This window comes from Aptenodytes forsteri, unplaced genomic scaffold (genome assembly GCF_000699145.1).
Source record: "Aptenodytes forsteri isolate BGI_AS27 unplaced genomic scaffold, ASM69914v1 Scaffold9, whole genome shotgun sequence".
In the NCBI taxonomy this organism is placed as follows: Eukaryota; Metazoa; Chordata; class Aves; order Sphenisciformes; family Spheniscidae; genus Aptenodytes; species Aptenodytes forsteri.
In genome coordinates this window covers 4,831,233-4,845,762 of record NW_008796217.1, presented here as the reverse complement: position 1 = coordinate 4,845,762, position 14,530 = coordinate 4,831,233, and the positions used below count along the sequence as shown (strand labels likewise).

At 41.9% G+C, this 14,530-nt stretch overlaps 1 protein-coding gene across 2 annotated transcripts in view; it reads right to left on the bottom strand.

The window, feature by feature from the left end:
- RARB (retinoic acid receptor beta) overlaps positions 1-14,530 on the bottom strand; it is a 217,077-nt gene that overhangs the window by 88,234 nt on the left and 114,313 nt on the right. Inside the window, exon 1 of one of the 2 annotated variants that reach the window (XM_009288615.2) lies at positions 7,557-7,862. The exons of the other annotated variant lie outside the window; for it this stretch is intronic. Coding sequence (XP_009286890.1) covers positions 7,557-7,713 — 157 coding nt within the window. The 5' untranslated portion in view covers positions 7,714-7,862. Of the gene's footprint in view, positions 1-7,556; positions 7,863-14,530 lie in introns of those variants that run through there. 2 annotated transcript variants of the gene reach the window in all.

Sequence of the window (14,530 nt, the reverse complement as noted above, 5' to 3'; positions counted from 1 at the left end):
AGAAGAAAAGAAATGTTGGATGTTCATTGTGCTGAACATCCAGTGCAATGGCACGAGCTTTTACGGTTATTTTGTAAAAGTAGCGGTACATAAATACATTAATGGCTCACTCATACAACCACTTTGTGTCTGAAACTCTTATTAAAATCAAGGATGGAGGGTTGAGTGCATTTAAGTGCTTCACTAGATAAGGCTCTAAAAGACAAAAATATACTTAATTTGTCATTTTATTGCTCAAAGATCCTTGCTAAAAATACAACGTGAGCCTGGAGAAAAATATTATGGTTCAATGGAAAGAGATCATCCAAACCATTAAAAGAAACTAAGCGGTGCTAAAACACCTCCTTGTTGCAAGACATTTCTCTGGCCTTCTTCTTAGGGGATGCACTTAGAGGGTAAAATGTAAGTCACTGAAAGTGCATAAAACGGAAATCCCTCCAAACTATGGATGGACTTTAACATCATGTCCTTAGCGGTGAAGATCCAGAGCACTCTGAGAATTTATAAATACTCATTCAAGCTTTAACCTATTAAACCTATACAAGTGTTGCTTGCATGTGTATATTTAACTTACAGAGTTTTATAATATTCAGTTTATATATGGTGTAAGCAGGGGAAAGAAAAATCACCTTGTCCAAGGGGAACAGAAGGTATATTATATACTCTGTGTCTAGGATTCTTTACACAGACTTGCTGGATTATATTTCCATCTCTCTTAACAAAAGTATTTGAAGAAGCTGTAAGGCTCAAACAGAACGCTCAAAGAAAGTGGGGTCAGTTATATGAGGGCTGGCATTAGTTTGTTAAAAGTTTTTTTCCTACCCGCTCCCAAATAAAGGGACAAAGAAGTGAACATTGTGGGAATGTGTTTCTAAACCACATGATATCCTTATCAGATTGTCATGTACAAGGGAGGTTCTCACACAGGGACCCCATGCTGGTGAGCTGCCGTGAGCTGCCCCATCACATGATGCAAGTTCTCCGCTCCTATTCAGATTACTGAAATGAGCTGAAGGAAGCTAGATTTTCCCTCCCTCCCCCCCAGAATAAGCAAAATGCACAGTGACCACAGTCATATTAATTCGCTGCCACTGGGAAAACAATCCAGAGCAGCTGCTAATGATGAGTGAGTACATGAAGAAGATAATCTAGCTATTAAAATCTATACCACAAGTTTGAAACTGTCTCAGAATAATATCTGATGAGCCGACTTTAATGCAAGGAAGCAAACAGAGAATCGGAGAAATCTGTCAGACAAAATACAGGGAAAAAACCTCATTTTGTGGTTTAAATGTGGAATTCTGCAAACTTGACTTGTAAATTTATAGAAAGAGAGTAACATCCTCTTATAAACAAGTTCTACTTTGTTTTCTAAGTGTCTCTATTTCCACTGTTAATGTTGTGAGCTCTGTCGTTGAATTACTTTTTCATATAGTTTGGGGGAAGTGGGAAAGTCCTTTAAAAAATTTTAATATTAAATGAAGGTTCTAAATAGTATTTGGTCATTTAAATATGTGGCCTGTTTTTAAAAGTGCTGAGGGAGCTCCTAGATGCTCAGCATATTTGGAAATGAAGCCATGAAATGTGGATTTAGGATGCTAACTTTAGGCTACTGTTTCTGACATTCTTAACTTTTGAAACACATTTGCTCATGCAACGATGGATTAATAAAATCCCAGACTTCAGATTACTTTTTAGAAGACAGTTTAAAATCCACATTTTTAGGTGAAAGTTGTTTACTGATTACAATTAGGAGGAACAGCTAAGATTACTGTGACCGAAAAACTGCACAGAAGAATCATTCCCACATGATACCAGCTTGTTTATTTTGTACCTAGAATATGGTTCTCATAAAAAGGCAGCAGCAGATGAAAGACATTACTCTTGGTTTGCCTGCTACAAAATCCAGATTTGCTACCCTCCTGCTTTTTCTTGCAGTACAGAGAAAATGATTATTCTGTTATTTTAGAATAGTTTTGAGCATTTCGTGGCTTGTATTTTCGTAGTTCCATTTGGTTTGAAAGGGCTTGGATTTCAGCAAGAAGTGGCATGGGTCACACTGCATGGGGACAGACTTCATGCACGTGAGCAAAGGTCAAAATCAATCATAGCTTTGTATTTCCAGGCCTATTACTTTTGGCAGTTTACCCTGCCAGAAGAGGCTAAAGTATTTGCTTCCCAAAAGGAGTAAACATCAATAGGGGGCAGGAATATAATCAGCTTCTCAGCCACGCAGCAATGAGAAATGAGGGAAAAGGATCTCCTCCTCACCGTAGCCATGAAGCCATCTAAACGTTAGATGCAACATTTTCAGCAAAAAGTTGAAAGATTTCCCAGCACAGTGACTTGAAAAGGACAATAGGCCTATTTAGGCAATTATATTATGCAGGCTTTGTTATTAGGCAGCCCTGCTCAGTCCCAGAAAGTCTGGATAATCAAAAGTGTCCAAGTACAGGAAGGGGAAAAGTACAACCCCACCCTCCCGCACAGCCGCTGCCAGGACCTCTGGATTTGAAGGGTAAAGTCTATTTACCGAAGCTCCTTGGCCATTTTATACATCAACTGATATCCTTCCTCATGGGGCTGCGTGCTACAGCCTAGCGAAGCTCTGGAAAGCCCTCCGAAACCACAACTAATTTGGCCCCAGCCGCCCGCCCCTGTAAATTCGCTGCTCGGAGGCTGCTGCCAGCCCCCTAGGCAGAAACTGCGAGGGGGAGAGGGATGCTCCCCCCTGCTCGCACGCATACCAGCGCCGGTCCCCACGGCCAAACAGATCTGGAAACTCATCGCAGCTGTGCTCTGCTTTTGAGGTCTCAATAGGATGGGGCATGGCGCGGCCGACCGTGGCAGACAGCAGTCCTTCTGAGCACAATGTCCCTTTCACAACCCCGCTCCCAAATCTAAATGCTGGCTGGGTAACACAGCCGCAGTTCATCGGCTGCGTAAAGGGCGGTGTATAAATTAGACCTGAGCAAAAACAGTCACTTGGGGCGTTTAGGGGAGGTGGAAGCATAATCCGCCGACCGGGGCGCCTCGCTCCCCGTGCACCCCCGAGCAAAGCCCCTCAGCTCGGCCGGGCTGCGGTGCAGGCGTGACGCACACATGGTTAACGAAGACAGCTCAGCAGTAAGTGAGGATTTAACTGGATGTGAGGATGACTAACTTCGCTGCCTGAAACATTATCTCTCTCTTTCAACTCCTTAACTTCGCCGTAACCCTCTTGGAGGCAGCGCCGCGCCAGCCTGGCTTTGTTCTGACAAGTTGCACCTTTGCTGCACAGACTCATCAGGCAAGCGGGGAGTCACCCAAAGATACACCGCTTTTCCTCCAAGCTTATCCCACCCTGACTTCACCAGCGAACGCCTCTCATCATTTTTGTCTGTAGGAGTTTTTGACAGTGGTGCGTGTCCATTAGTTTTCCTGTGCCAGCAGCTGAATCAGGCTAGCTGTATCAGAGTCTACGTAGAGAACAGTTCTCATTTCAATTAATTTGAAGAAAAATATCCCCGTGCAATTTTTTTTTTTTTTTTTTAAATGAAGGGGATCAGAAACAAACACTTTTCATCACATATTTCAGGGCATTAAGCTACAAGTATAAAAATTTAAACAAAGACTGTGTCCCTAAGCAAATCAGTCCTAGTGATTTAGCTGTAAAGTTTATAGATGAACTTTAAAGAAAATAACCTGGTTCAAACAGATCTTGCCTTCTGGGCACTAGCAAACACACCTGCAGCAATTTGATACTTGGGAATGCAGATTACAAGTCCTTCACTTCAAAATGTTTGTTTTTAAATTCAGAAAGATGAAAGAAAATAAAGTACTGAGCTTTTTTCTGTTGAGCACAGATGTTTCCAGTATTTCCAGTGCTTGCAGGGAACGAGAACCTGACCCAAACATCGCAATAATCTGGAATTCAGAAGGAAAACGCATGCCTTCTGGAGTTCCATCTTCATGAACTTTCTGAAAGTTAATACCTGCTAGATCCTCTCTGGGCAAACACTTCCCACCAAACCGAAATAAGAACTGTATACTACAAGAGCCTCGACATCCTATTACATTCTGCTACCATATCCATAACTTTTGCCTTCATCAAATTTCTTGTTCTTCTAAACCTAACAAAATGCGGTAGGCAGTAGTCTTCTACTCGATATAATTAGCTGAAACACTACACACTGCCAAACAAACTTACTCTTGTTTTGGGCCTGCTCATTTGGTTTTTTTGCCCGTTTAATTAATGAAGCCTAAAGAAGATTTTTTTAATAGGCTTTTACAAGACCAAAGGAAAATTGCCATTCCTTGCAGCTCTTTCTCTCTCACGGCCTGTCCCGTTCCCACTTCCGCAGCATTCAGTTAGCTCACGTTTCACCAAAAGTTACTTGTTTTCTCTGTGTTTTGTTGTCGCTGCATTACAAGGGAGCAGAAAATTCTACCTTACTTAAAAAAGTGTAAGTTAGTCATTCTTGCAATCTTACCTCTTTTGTCCTCTTAAGAACTATTCTCATCTAATTCGATTATACTGACCTGATTTTTACCTTATGAGAAAAGGAGTGAGAATGACTCATGATTAAAAGCGCAGTTGGTTCTGCTCTCATTTCTGAGTCCATAATTTTCTTTGCAAATAAATACTTTCTTTTTAAACCTATACCAATATAACTAATATCACATAAAACATAAACACATATGAGTGCAAAATTAGGGTTTTTTTGTGTGCTCATAACACATCTTGCAATATACAGTGGCTAACGTTTGGGTTGCAACCCATAGCAGGTTTTTCCTCCCACAGGGAGGGAGGAAAAAAATACCACACAAGTTAAGGTCATGTTTGGGTTGCGCCTTACCCTCTATTTTTACTTTGCAGACCCTTGTGGACTAGAAAATTCGTGATGCTGCAGGAGTGTACTTGCTTAGTGAATCATAACGGGATTAACATACTGAAGATGTACTGAAGTTGGAGACCTACAGCATTCTGCCCTAACCCCTGCAGTGGCCAATTTTGCCAGTGTTTCAGTCGAAACCCTGATGCTGCCTGGGATTGTTACTGGCCTGTTCAGAGTCTGCTCTATCCATGTACTAGTCCCTCAACAACCATTTACCTTTTACTCTACAATCACGTCTCTATCAAAGCAATATTTCTAAGGCCTAAAGCAATGGCTGCAGGTGTACCGCTTTTACGGCAGAGCCAAAAATAAAACAACAAACTAGTCCAAAACCCTTAGCTATTACATGTCTAATAATTTCGAAATTTGGCTACGATTACATTCCATTAAATCACAGAGGTCTTCCTAAAAACAGAGAATCAGGAAACACTTGAATCAGAATCAAACATTGCTATCTTTGTATTTATAAGCACTGGAGCAACATTTAAACCATTAAAAGCTTTCTGGACCACAAAAATTCTGGTTTTGTCATTATTTTCAAGAGATGCAAGGTAAAATCTTACATGTTGAGAGAATTTTAGTGTTTCATAATCTGTTTACATATATTTACACACACACATGAAGCGTTTACACTTTCTTCAAAATTAAAAACAAAACTTGCTCTAGAAATCAAACAGAATTCTTCATTTGGACCCTAACTAAATTGCTTTTCCACATTTCAGTACCATTAACTTTCACAGTTCAAATTACAACCACCGCATTATGATTCAGGTTTCGGCCTGATTTTAAATTCCCATGCAGTAAAGATTAATCCTATTGCTTACAAAGTTACGAGACTGGATTCCTGAATGCATTTGCCTGTATTTTTTATTTACTCTTGTTAATATGAGTTTCTTTGATTAGCTAAACTTTGCTGTTACCAACACTTGTCTCTTATCACAGGCCCTAGGCAAATGACATATTTACCACTCATTCCATTCTGATAAGGGTAATCCTGTGTTTAACTTGCCCAAGAACAAACACCATATATTTTGTTTTTAAGAATCTTGCTTCTAGGTATTAACAACATACAAGAGAATGAGCAGGACATTTTTAAACCAGAAGTTATTTAAAGAATACTTTGCGAATGCAAGCTTTTAACAACAGCATATAACTCCTACTCCAGGAAAGTTTATTTAATTCCAAGTTTCCGCAATATCACTGCTGAAGTTATACTAAAGTTTAAAACATGGAAGGAGGAAAACACATTTTTAGTAAAACATCTGTTTTGGGGTCCCCCCCCCAACTGAAGCTCTCCCATACCTAGTAACATTATTTTGAAGTATAAGCTTTGTTTCATATCTTGTTTGAAGCATTTTGAAAACAGCGCAGAGAAAATAAACATCCCATGCTGAACTTCACAGTCTAATTTTAATTGTAAAGACATCAAAACATTTGCAGTGTTGTAGGCTGGTAGTCCCTGATTTTTACAATTCTGTTTTCATTACTCAACCCACACAAAACGTCATATGGTGACTGAAAACTTTTGAGCAGTGAAAAACACACTATTTCACCAAACATTTTTTAATTTATTTTTCAATTCCCCCTCCACCCCCTTGAGATAAACTGTATCAAAGGGAAAACTATTCTAATTCCTAGGTAACTTTTTAACATACGCAAAACAAAAATTTCAAACAGAATTATACGGTTAATAGTGTACTGAAGTGCCCGAGAGTGTGCTAAAAACATTTTGATAGATAGCCAAGTCATTTATCTAAATCACTGTCAGAGCAGTGAAGCATCCTGCAAGCTTTTATGCAGAGTATAAGGTGATGCTTTCTGGCACTTTTTGTCATTTCTCAAACTTGAAACTGTGGTGTTAAAATACTGCCATTATTTACCATCTATGTATTTCAGCAACAAATCAAGGCCCTATAACATAATAATACATTTTTCAGGAGTGTCCTACCACTAACTCTCCCTCCTGCGTTACCAGTGCAACGCTGCCCGAATCTCAAGGTATAGAAATAATTGATGGTTAAACTCAAAGGGTGTTCACAGTAAGTAGTTTTCTAGCAAAACAGCAACTTCTTAGAGCAACAAAGTGAAGAAGAAAGGTGGCAGCAAGGTCAGTACAAAGAAATATTGCCTTTTCTTAGGAAACTTAAAACTACTGTCTGATTTTTGGAATGGCACCTACCCACTGCAATTCCACATCTTTGCAAGAACCGTACAGAGCAGCATTTTAATTGCTTGGCTGCTCTGCTAAAATGCACTTCGAGACAACATGCATCCAGATTATCAAACGTGCTACAAAATTAGATTAAGGAGGCAAAGGAAAAAAACTACCACAGAGATGTCATGTAAATTCGTCCTTTACTGGTTGGAGTTTTGCAAGTATTTGCTGTGTTGTATTATAATTTTATGTGTTCCTGCTTGGCTCCACAATTGTTGTTAGGATCAATATGCTACATGAGAAGGGATAAACAGAAAGCAGCCCGGTGCTTCTTTCCTTTTTCCTTTCTTGCCAAAAGGAGAAAAATAGCTTGCAAACCGCATTTTGCACAAAAGCTCCCCCCACCCCTCATTACCCCTGCGCTTAATTACAAGTATTTTTTTTAAATACATGCAAATAATTAATCATAATAATAATAATAATAATAATTGCTTTAAAGTGGAAAAATAACAGTTGGGACCTACATTGAGCACTGTGCCGGTGTTGCCACTCTGTTTGTGCCAATCCACTGAAGCATGCTTTGAGAGCCTTCTCCTGGAGCATGCAGGAAGACGGACTCGCAGTGTAGAAATCCAGCATCTGAGCAGGGCTCACTGCTAGAACATCCATACAGTCAAACATGATTCCCCCTGCACAGAATGCCTGCAAAAGTGCTTTCCTCTAGGTGTGGAGGAAAATGGCACATAAAAGTACACCCAACTCCATCAAACTCTGCCCCTTTTTTGGCACGTAGGCTGTTGGTCTTTTTCCCAGACCAGAATCATGAATTATGACAGACAACACAGCTAAAAGCCTGTAATTGATCCAAATGATCATTTACCATTTTCCAGGCTGCCCAGCCAATCCAGCAAGATGGGGGGAAGCGAGCCGCATTCCACGTTTTAGCTCCCATCAATTTCCCCCAAAATGTCTTTAGAGCCAGTCCCGCTCCCCGGGCGCTCGCCGGGTGCGTGCCGCGTCCCGCGCCGCGCCGATCGCCCGCCTCCCCGGGATGAAACGGCTCCGGTAGGGACTCGGGATCCCCCTCGGCCGTGAATAGATCCTTCTGCCTCTGAACAGCTCACTTCCTACTACTTGTGTCACTGGGAATGAAAGATTGAATTGCCTAATATATGCGAGTGAACTTTCCGTGAACCCTTCCCAGGCTGCTAACCTTCAAATGACCCAAGCGGTCTGACATCACCAGCTCCCAGGATTCTCACACGCCTTCACAACTCCCAGCAGCCCTGCAAAAAAGCAGGCAGGCGGGCAGGCAAACGCTAGCCCCAGCCCTGCCGGAGTCGCCCCGCTGCCGCTGAGCGGGCGGCAACGACGGGTGCGGGCGGGGAGGCCAACTTGCAAAAAGACCCAAAATAATAAAGTGAAAAAAAAAAAAAAAATAAAAAAAAAAAAAAAAAAAGCAAACCAACGAGGAGGAGGGAAAGGGGGGTGGGAATTGAGGCAGCGATGTTTTTGGCGGTTGCAGAGAATGGAGAATTTTTAAATTCCAGCTCCATCTGCTAAAACTTCTGTGCCCCGCTCCCCCCCCCGTTCCCTTCCTCTCCGGAGGGGCCACAAGTGAGGCGCAGGTGTCAGCCGCCGTACCAGAGTTGGGGACATGGGCGGCGGTGGGCCTGGGTGCGGAGCAGCCTCACCCTAACCCAGCCCCGTGCACACCAGTGTCCTGGGACCCCTGTTTGACACCACCAGCAGCGACGATGGACCTCATGGGCCCGACCCTGCTGGGGTAGGGGGTGGGTGTGGGGGGGTGTGTGTGTCAGGTCCTGTCTCTCCCCACCACCCCCTATCCTCACTCCTAAATCACACAGAGGTGTGTTATGGCTGCAGCAGAGCCTGGCCACACTGCCCACTGCTCCGAGGCCGCCCCGACAGCCTGGATCTGGCAGGGACCATCGCCCGGGAGGGCCCGTCCCCACCACCCAGCCCGGGGCAGGAGGCAGCCACATGACCCCTCTTCTCCCCAGCCCAGGGGCCACCGGGTCCTGCCTGTCTCTGATTAGCAGCGAGGGGCCAGGGCTGCTTGCGCGGCCCCGTAGGGGCTGTATCAGCTTTCAGAGGGCTAATGAGCCCCAGGTCCTTGGCAGGGAGAAAGGCCATGAGCAGGTCCGTGAGGAACGGGAACCACCCCAGGGTGCCGGGAGGGGAGACCGCGGCCGCCCCCTCCCCGGGGCAGGCAGACCCGGCTGCCCCCTCACAGCCATTTTGAAGGCACAGGGCTGCTCCTACCAAAACACCTGCACAGGTCTCAGCGAAACCGCACTCCTGGCAGCTCTGCTCGTGGCAGGAGTAGGTGTCAAGGCCTTCCCAGGTCTGTGGCCAGGATGCCACCGCCAGCACTGTGCTGGCCCACCATTTACATCAAGCCAGCAGGGAGCCCTGTGCTTTTTAGGTAAATAACCACCTTCTGCAAAGTCCGGCTTTGCAGAAGGTCTCTCTCACAGAGAGAGACTCCATTGAGGCCTCCACCAGTCCTTAATTCCTACGGACACTTTAAAAATTAAAACCAACAGCCTGGAAACACTCCCTCTGCCTGACTGGAAAGGACATGAGCTCAAGGACCACGTGCACGCTTTCATTTTAAGCGAGTGAGCCAAGTCGCCTCAGCCCTGGTGGACTGAGCACCGGCCTGGAGCAAAGGTTTCCCGAGGCACGGAGGAGCTCCGCTTCCCGCCCCAAAGCTAGCTCAGGTTCGGAAACTGGAAAACGAAACCCTTGATTACTGCCCGTTTCTTGAAAAGCCCAAGATGGGAGTCGGGCAGAGCAGGGGACACTGTGCACAGACATGGCACACAACTGGCGACCCTAAAGAAATGCTGGGGAGAGACTCACTCTGGGACCTGCGCAGGCACTTTAATGGATGCAGTGTCTCCTCTCCACAAAAGTCCTTTGATGAACCGAAAGCTCTCTGACAATGCCTGCAGATTGTATTAACAAAACTTTTCACACAGGTTCAAGAATTAAAAAAAAAAACCTACAAAAACCCCAAAACAAAAACAACAAAACTTTTCACACAGGTTCAAGAATTAAAAAAAAACTTTTTCACACAGGTTCAAGAATTAAAAAAAAAAAACTACAAAAAACCCAAAACAAAACACACACAGCACACACACTTGTTCCCTGAAACTGATATACCCACGTTGAAAACCAGCAACAGCAAAAAGACCTGCTGCAATCTGGAAGCGAATCCGTTTGAAGAGATAAAAACAAAAGCTTTTCTTAGCCTCCTTCCCCTCCGATGGGAGATTTCTGGCTGTCCCTGCAGCAGGCAGCCTCTCTCCCCATCTTCCCTCCAGAGGCAGAAGAGTTACAAACGCTGGAGTTTAACAGCATGTTTTTAAGGAGTTTTTAAGGACTTTCTCAGTCCGTTGGGGTGTCTTCCCCCAGCCTGGACTCCTCCAGCTGAAGAAGCCCCTGACACTCTGTAATCCAAAAATTATGCACAGCGCATGTTTATCAAAAAAGCCATCCTTCAGGGAAGGCTTGTTTAAACCACGTCAGCACAGCAAGCAGCGTTTGCTGTATTAAAAAGGCAAGTGGAAAGTGGCTAATTTTTTGTTAAAATCTCAGCTGGCTACATTGCTACAATTTTGTTTTGAGTAGCAAAGCTAAATTAAAAGACAGTATTTTCTAACCAGACGACACAGAATGCACGAGAAGTTTGGAATATGTAACGCATCGCTACAAAAATAACTGGAAAGGATGATACAAAACACAGTATGTTTTGTCAGTCTCCGATTTAGGGAGAAAACGGCATTTTGTGTGGACCAACGCTCTAGGAACAGTTTAAGCTTCTGCCAAGAACAACATATTGCCCATGTGAGTTAAAATAAACAAAATCAGACAAACAGAAATACAGTTATGTTTATTCCATTAGCAGTCTTATAATACCATATTTAAAAATAAAACCTGCCCATTGTACCTCAAAACGTAGACTGGCAACTTCTGAAAGTAAATGTCAGGAAGTCACGCTTAACTGCGTATGAATTGAAAAAGATTGCATTTTCTCACTGTATCTAAATGAACCAGGTAGCTCATCATGTTTTATTACAAGTAATAGTTGTGCTAATGCTTATACTTATTACTAAAACCACATGTAATTAACAAATTCTTCAAATAGCCTAATGGTTTGCTCGCATACTATTTCTACAATACAGTAATTTATGTATCTCATATTTCACTCTGAAATAGCATGATACTTGTTTTTCTTAAACAGAGTATCAGGAAAAGCTACATTCATAAAATGGTGGGTATTTTCTAATTTAGATCAGGACTAACCATAATAATTGTGATAACTAATAGCCCTCTAATTCAAATGTAATGAAACTTTAAGTACTGCCACATATTTTAAATGCCTACCCAGCTCCCACAGAGGTGCAAGTAGGCAACAACTCTCCAATATCTTCCACTTTATCCGTGCAAAGAAATTGTGACTTCACATCACCACTTTGATCTGTTTTCTCTCAAACCATGATGGCAGAAACTTTACAATAAACATATTCTTAGCCACAAGTGAAATAAAAAGCAAAAGTTCAAGTCAGAATTCTATTTCTTTTGGTGTTACTGTATATTTGTCAGTGTGACATAGCGCATTTGAAACCCATGATCATAAAACAAAAATTTACAGCCAAGGTTTAGGGTCTACATCTGTTTCTCTGGTTTTTGTACTGCAATTACCCACTGGACAATTCAGAAAGCAGCACTATGAATCATGTACTGCACACGTTTGTGCTGGTCACTTTTTCGTTAGTACAAGAGGCTGAGGATGCCATAATATGATTCACCGAGAGAGAGAGCATTAACTAGAATTAGGATGAGTGCACTGGGTGCTCTAATAAAAATGACTTTACTAGAAGCAACAGAGTACTCCTGGAACATTACAGGCATATTTACAGGATGGAAAAATTAAGAACTACATGCAAAAATTCTCCAAAATGTATCTCAGGGGAAGCGGACTTTTTTTTTTTTGTGCATGCACGCATTTTACTATTAATCAAATGTAGCACTCTCTTGAAACAGTTTTGACAGCAGAGTAAATGGTTACTAGTGAATGATGTGTGTGTTTAAGCAGTGAAAGCAGAGAGCATATTTACAGGATGGAAAAATTAAGAACTACATGCAAAAATTCTCCAAAATGTATCTCAGGGGAAGCGGACTTTTTTTTTTTTGTGCATGCACGCATTTTACTATTAATCAAATGTAGCACTCTCTTGAAACAGTTTTGACAGCAGAGTAAATGGTTACTAGTGAATGATGTGTGTGTTTAAGCAGTGAAAGCAGAGACAAAGTGATGTTTTCTCATACTCCCTAGGCAAGAGCTGACACTAAGCTTGCTGCCTCAGCTTTGATACTCACAGATTCCTTTGTGTCAGTTGCTGGGAGAATCACTGGCAGTTCACTAACCCTGCCTCACACACAGGGGCTTTGATTTTTACCTCTTCATTGTGATACAGGGTTTCAAATCTGAAAACATGAATCCCCCTTCACTACATGTATTTTTAGTGTTCTAGGATGTTTTCCTTGTGTCTCAAGCACAAGAATGATGTCAAAAGATTATGGGGAAGAAAATCAGTGGGTCACAAGAGAATGGCTGAATATTTAAAACTCCAAAGTAGTCCTGAGGAAATGGGTATCAATCCTGAGCAAGAATGGCCCTGAAGAAAATAAAACAGTAAAATTACTGGCACAAAATGGCACAAATAGCATGGAAAAACATGAAGTACAGTGAAATTAACTCAAAAAGGGGTTTCTTGTGAATGCTATATGCTACTATGCACAATTTGCAATGACTGAAACAGGAATTTGCACGTAACAGGAAGAATTACTTCAGGCCTCAAATGTAACAGCAACTGGCGAAAGACTATTCAGTCCAGAGCAGTATCTTATTTTAGATGGGAAAAGCAGAGTTACTCAGCTCCAGACCCAGAACTTGGGCATGCAACCAGTCTGCAAGTCACTTACAGATAAAGGCTTTTTGTCTGTTTTAATCAGTGATATGTATTCGTAAAGATGCCTTTAAAGCTGATTGCTTAACTTAAAGGCTATAAAAATAATTCATCTCCACAAACTTGAGCACACAACCACGTTTCTTGGAACCCATACTGTGTTTTACACTCCTTTGGCCTGGAGCCAGAGGTAGAGAACTGCCCTGTATGATAAAACTGGAAGTGTAGATGGTTCAGCAACCCATATCTAAGAGTGACTGCTACTAGATCTTTCTAAGGAAAATATAGGAATCTCTAGTGATTGGCAAAGTATAACTCACCCATAGGTCCTCTAATAGCCTGTTCTCTAACAGCAAATCACTTAAGCATTAAAGCATGAGATTTAATATCCTTTCCAAATTTGTTTTTGGTAATAGCCCTGGTATTCTAGATATTCATATATAGCCAATGTCTTTTTGGATTGTGATAAATTTGTAGCTCCGTGACACAGAAGGAGATAGTAAGTTACTGGGTTTTGAGACAAAGAAGGATAAATATTTTTTTAAAAACACTGTAAGACTCCTCCACATTGCAAGTAAAGGAAAACACAGACCAAACCGCACCTCTCTATGGCCCCAAAGGCTGACTGCTGTAGGCTCCAGAAAGGTTGGCAAAGAGGAAATGACATCATGTGCCTAAAGACGGGATGACACGCATTTTTGAAGGATATAAAAAGAAAAAGCATTTTTATATTAAAAGTTGGCTACATACTGAATCTACACTTGCTGTTTAGGAGGATCCTGCAGTGCAAACACCACTGCTAAATGGTTGCCAGGAAAAAATAGAAGTGAGGGGAAAAAAAAAAAAAATGTTTCATTTTGTTTTCTTTTTAAGTGACCAGAAACTGCTGTTTCAAGGTTTAGCCAAGAAACAGATTTTTACTGCTAGCCTATAAATCCCTCAAAACATAGAGTTATAATGGAAACGCTGAGGTAACTGGAGTGCCATGCATGGCACTGACACTTTGCATTATATAATCCAGGGAGAATGAGGGCTGGGAGATCTATAAAACCTAAGCAGAAGCAAGATGTAGGAAAGAGCAGAAGAGCAAGTAGAAATTTTGAATATTAAACTGCAGAGAATACTTCTTCTAACAATAAAGTTTCCTATATGCTGGATATGCTCATGGTTGGCTGAAGGCGAAAGAGCACAGAGCTCCATTAAAAATAGAGATTCCAAAATGCTATTCAAGTAACTGTTTTGTTCCTGCCCTTTTTTTAGGGAGGGAAAGAAAAAGAAAGCTACCTAATAAAAGGATAGTATTTCCTGATGTTCTGATATCCTGAAAGGTATCTCACAATGTGTAAATAAGTAACATTAGAAAATGCAGAATAAATGGAGTTCCAAACACAGACAACTTACAACCCTAGTTGTAACCAGAATCAGAATAGAAATTGGGACAACAGTATTTCTAGAGGTTCACCAATGGCAGCTTAAACTCTTAGTGAAAAGTTAGC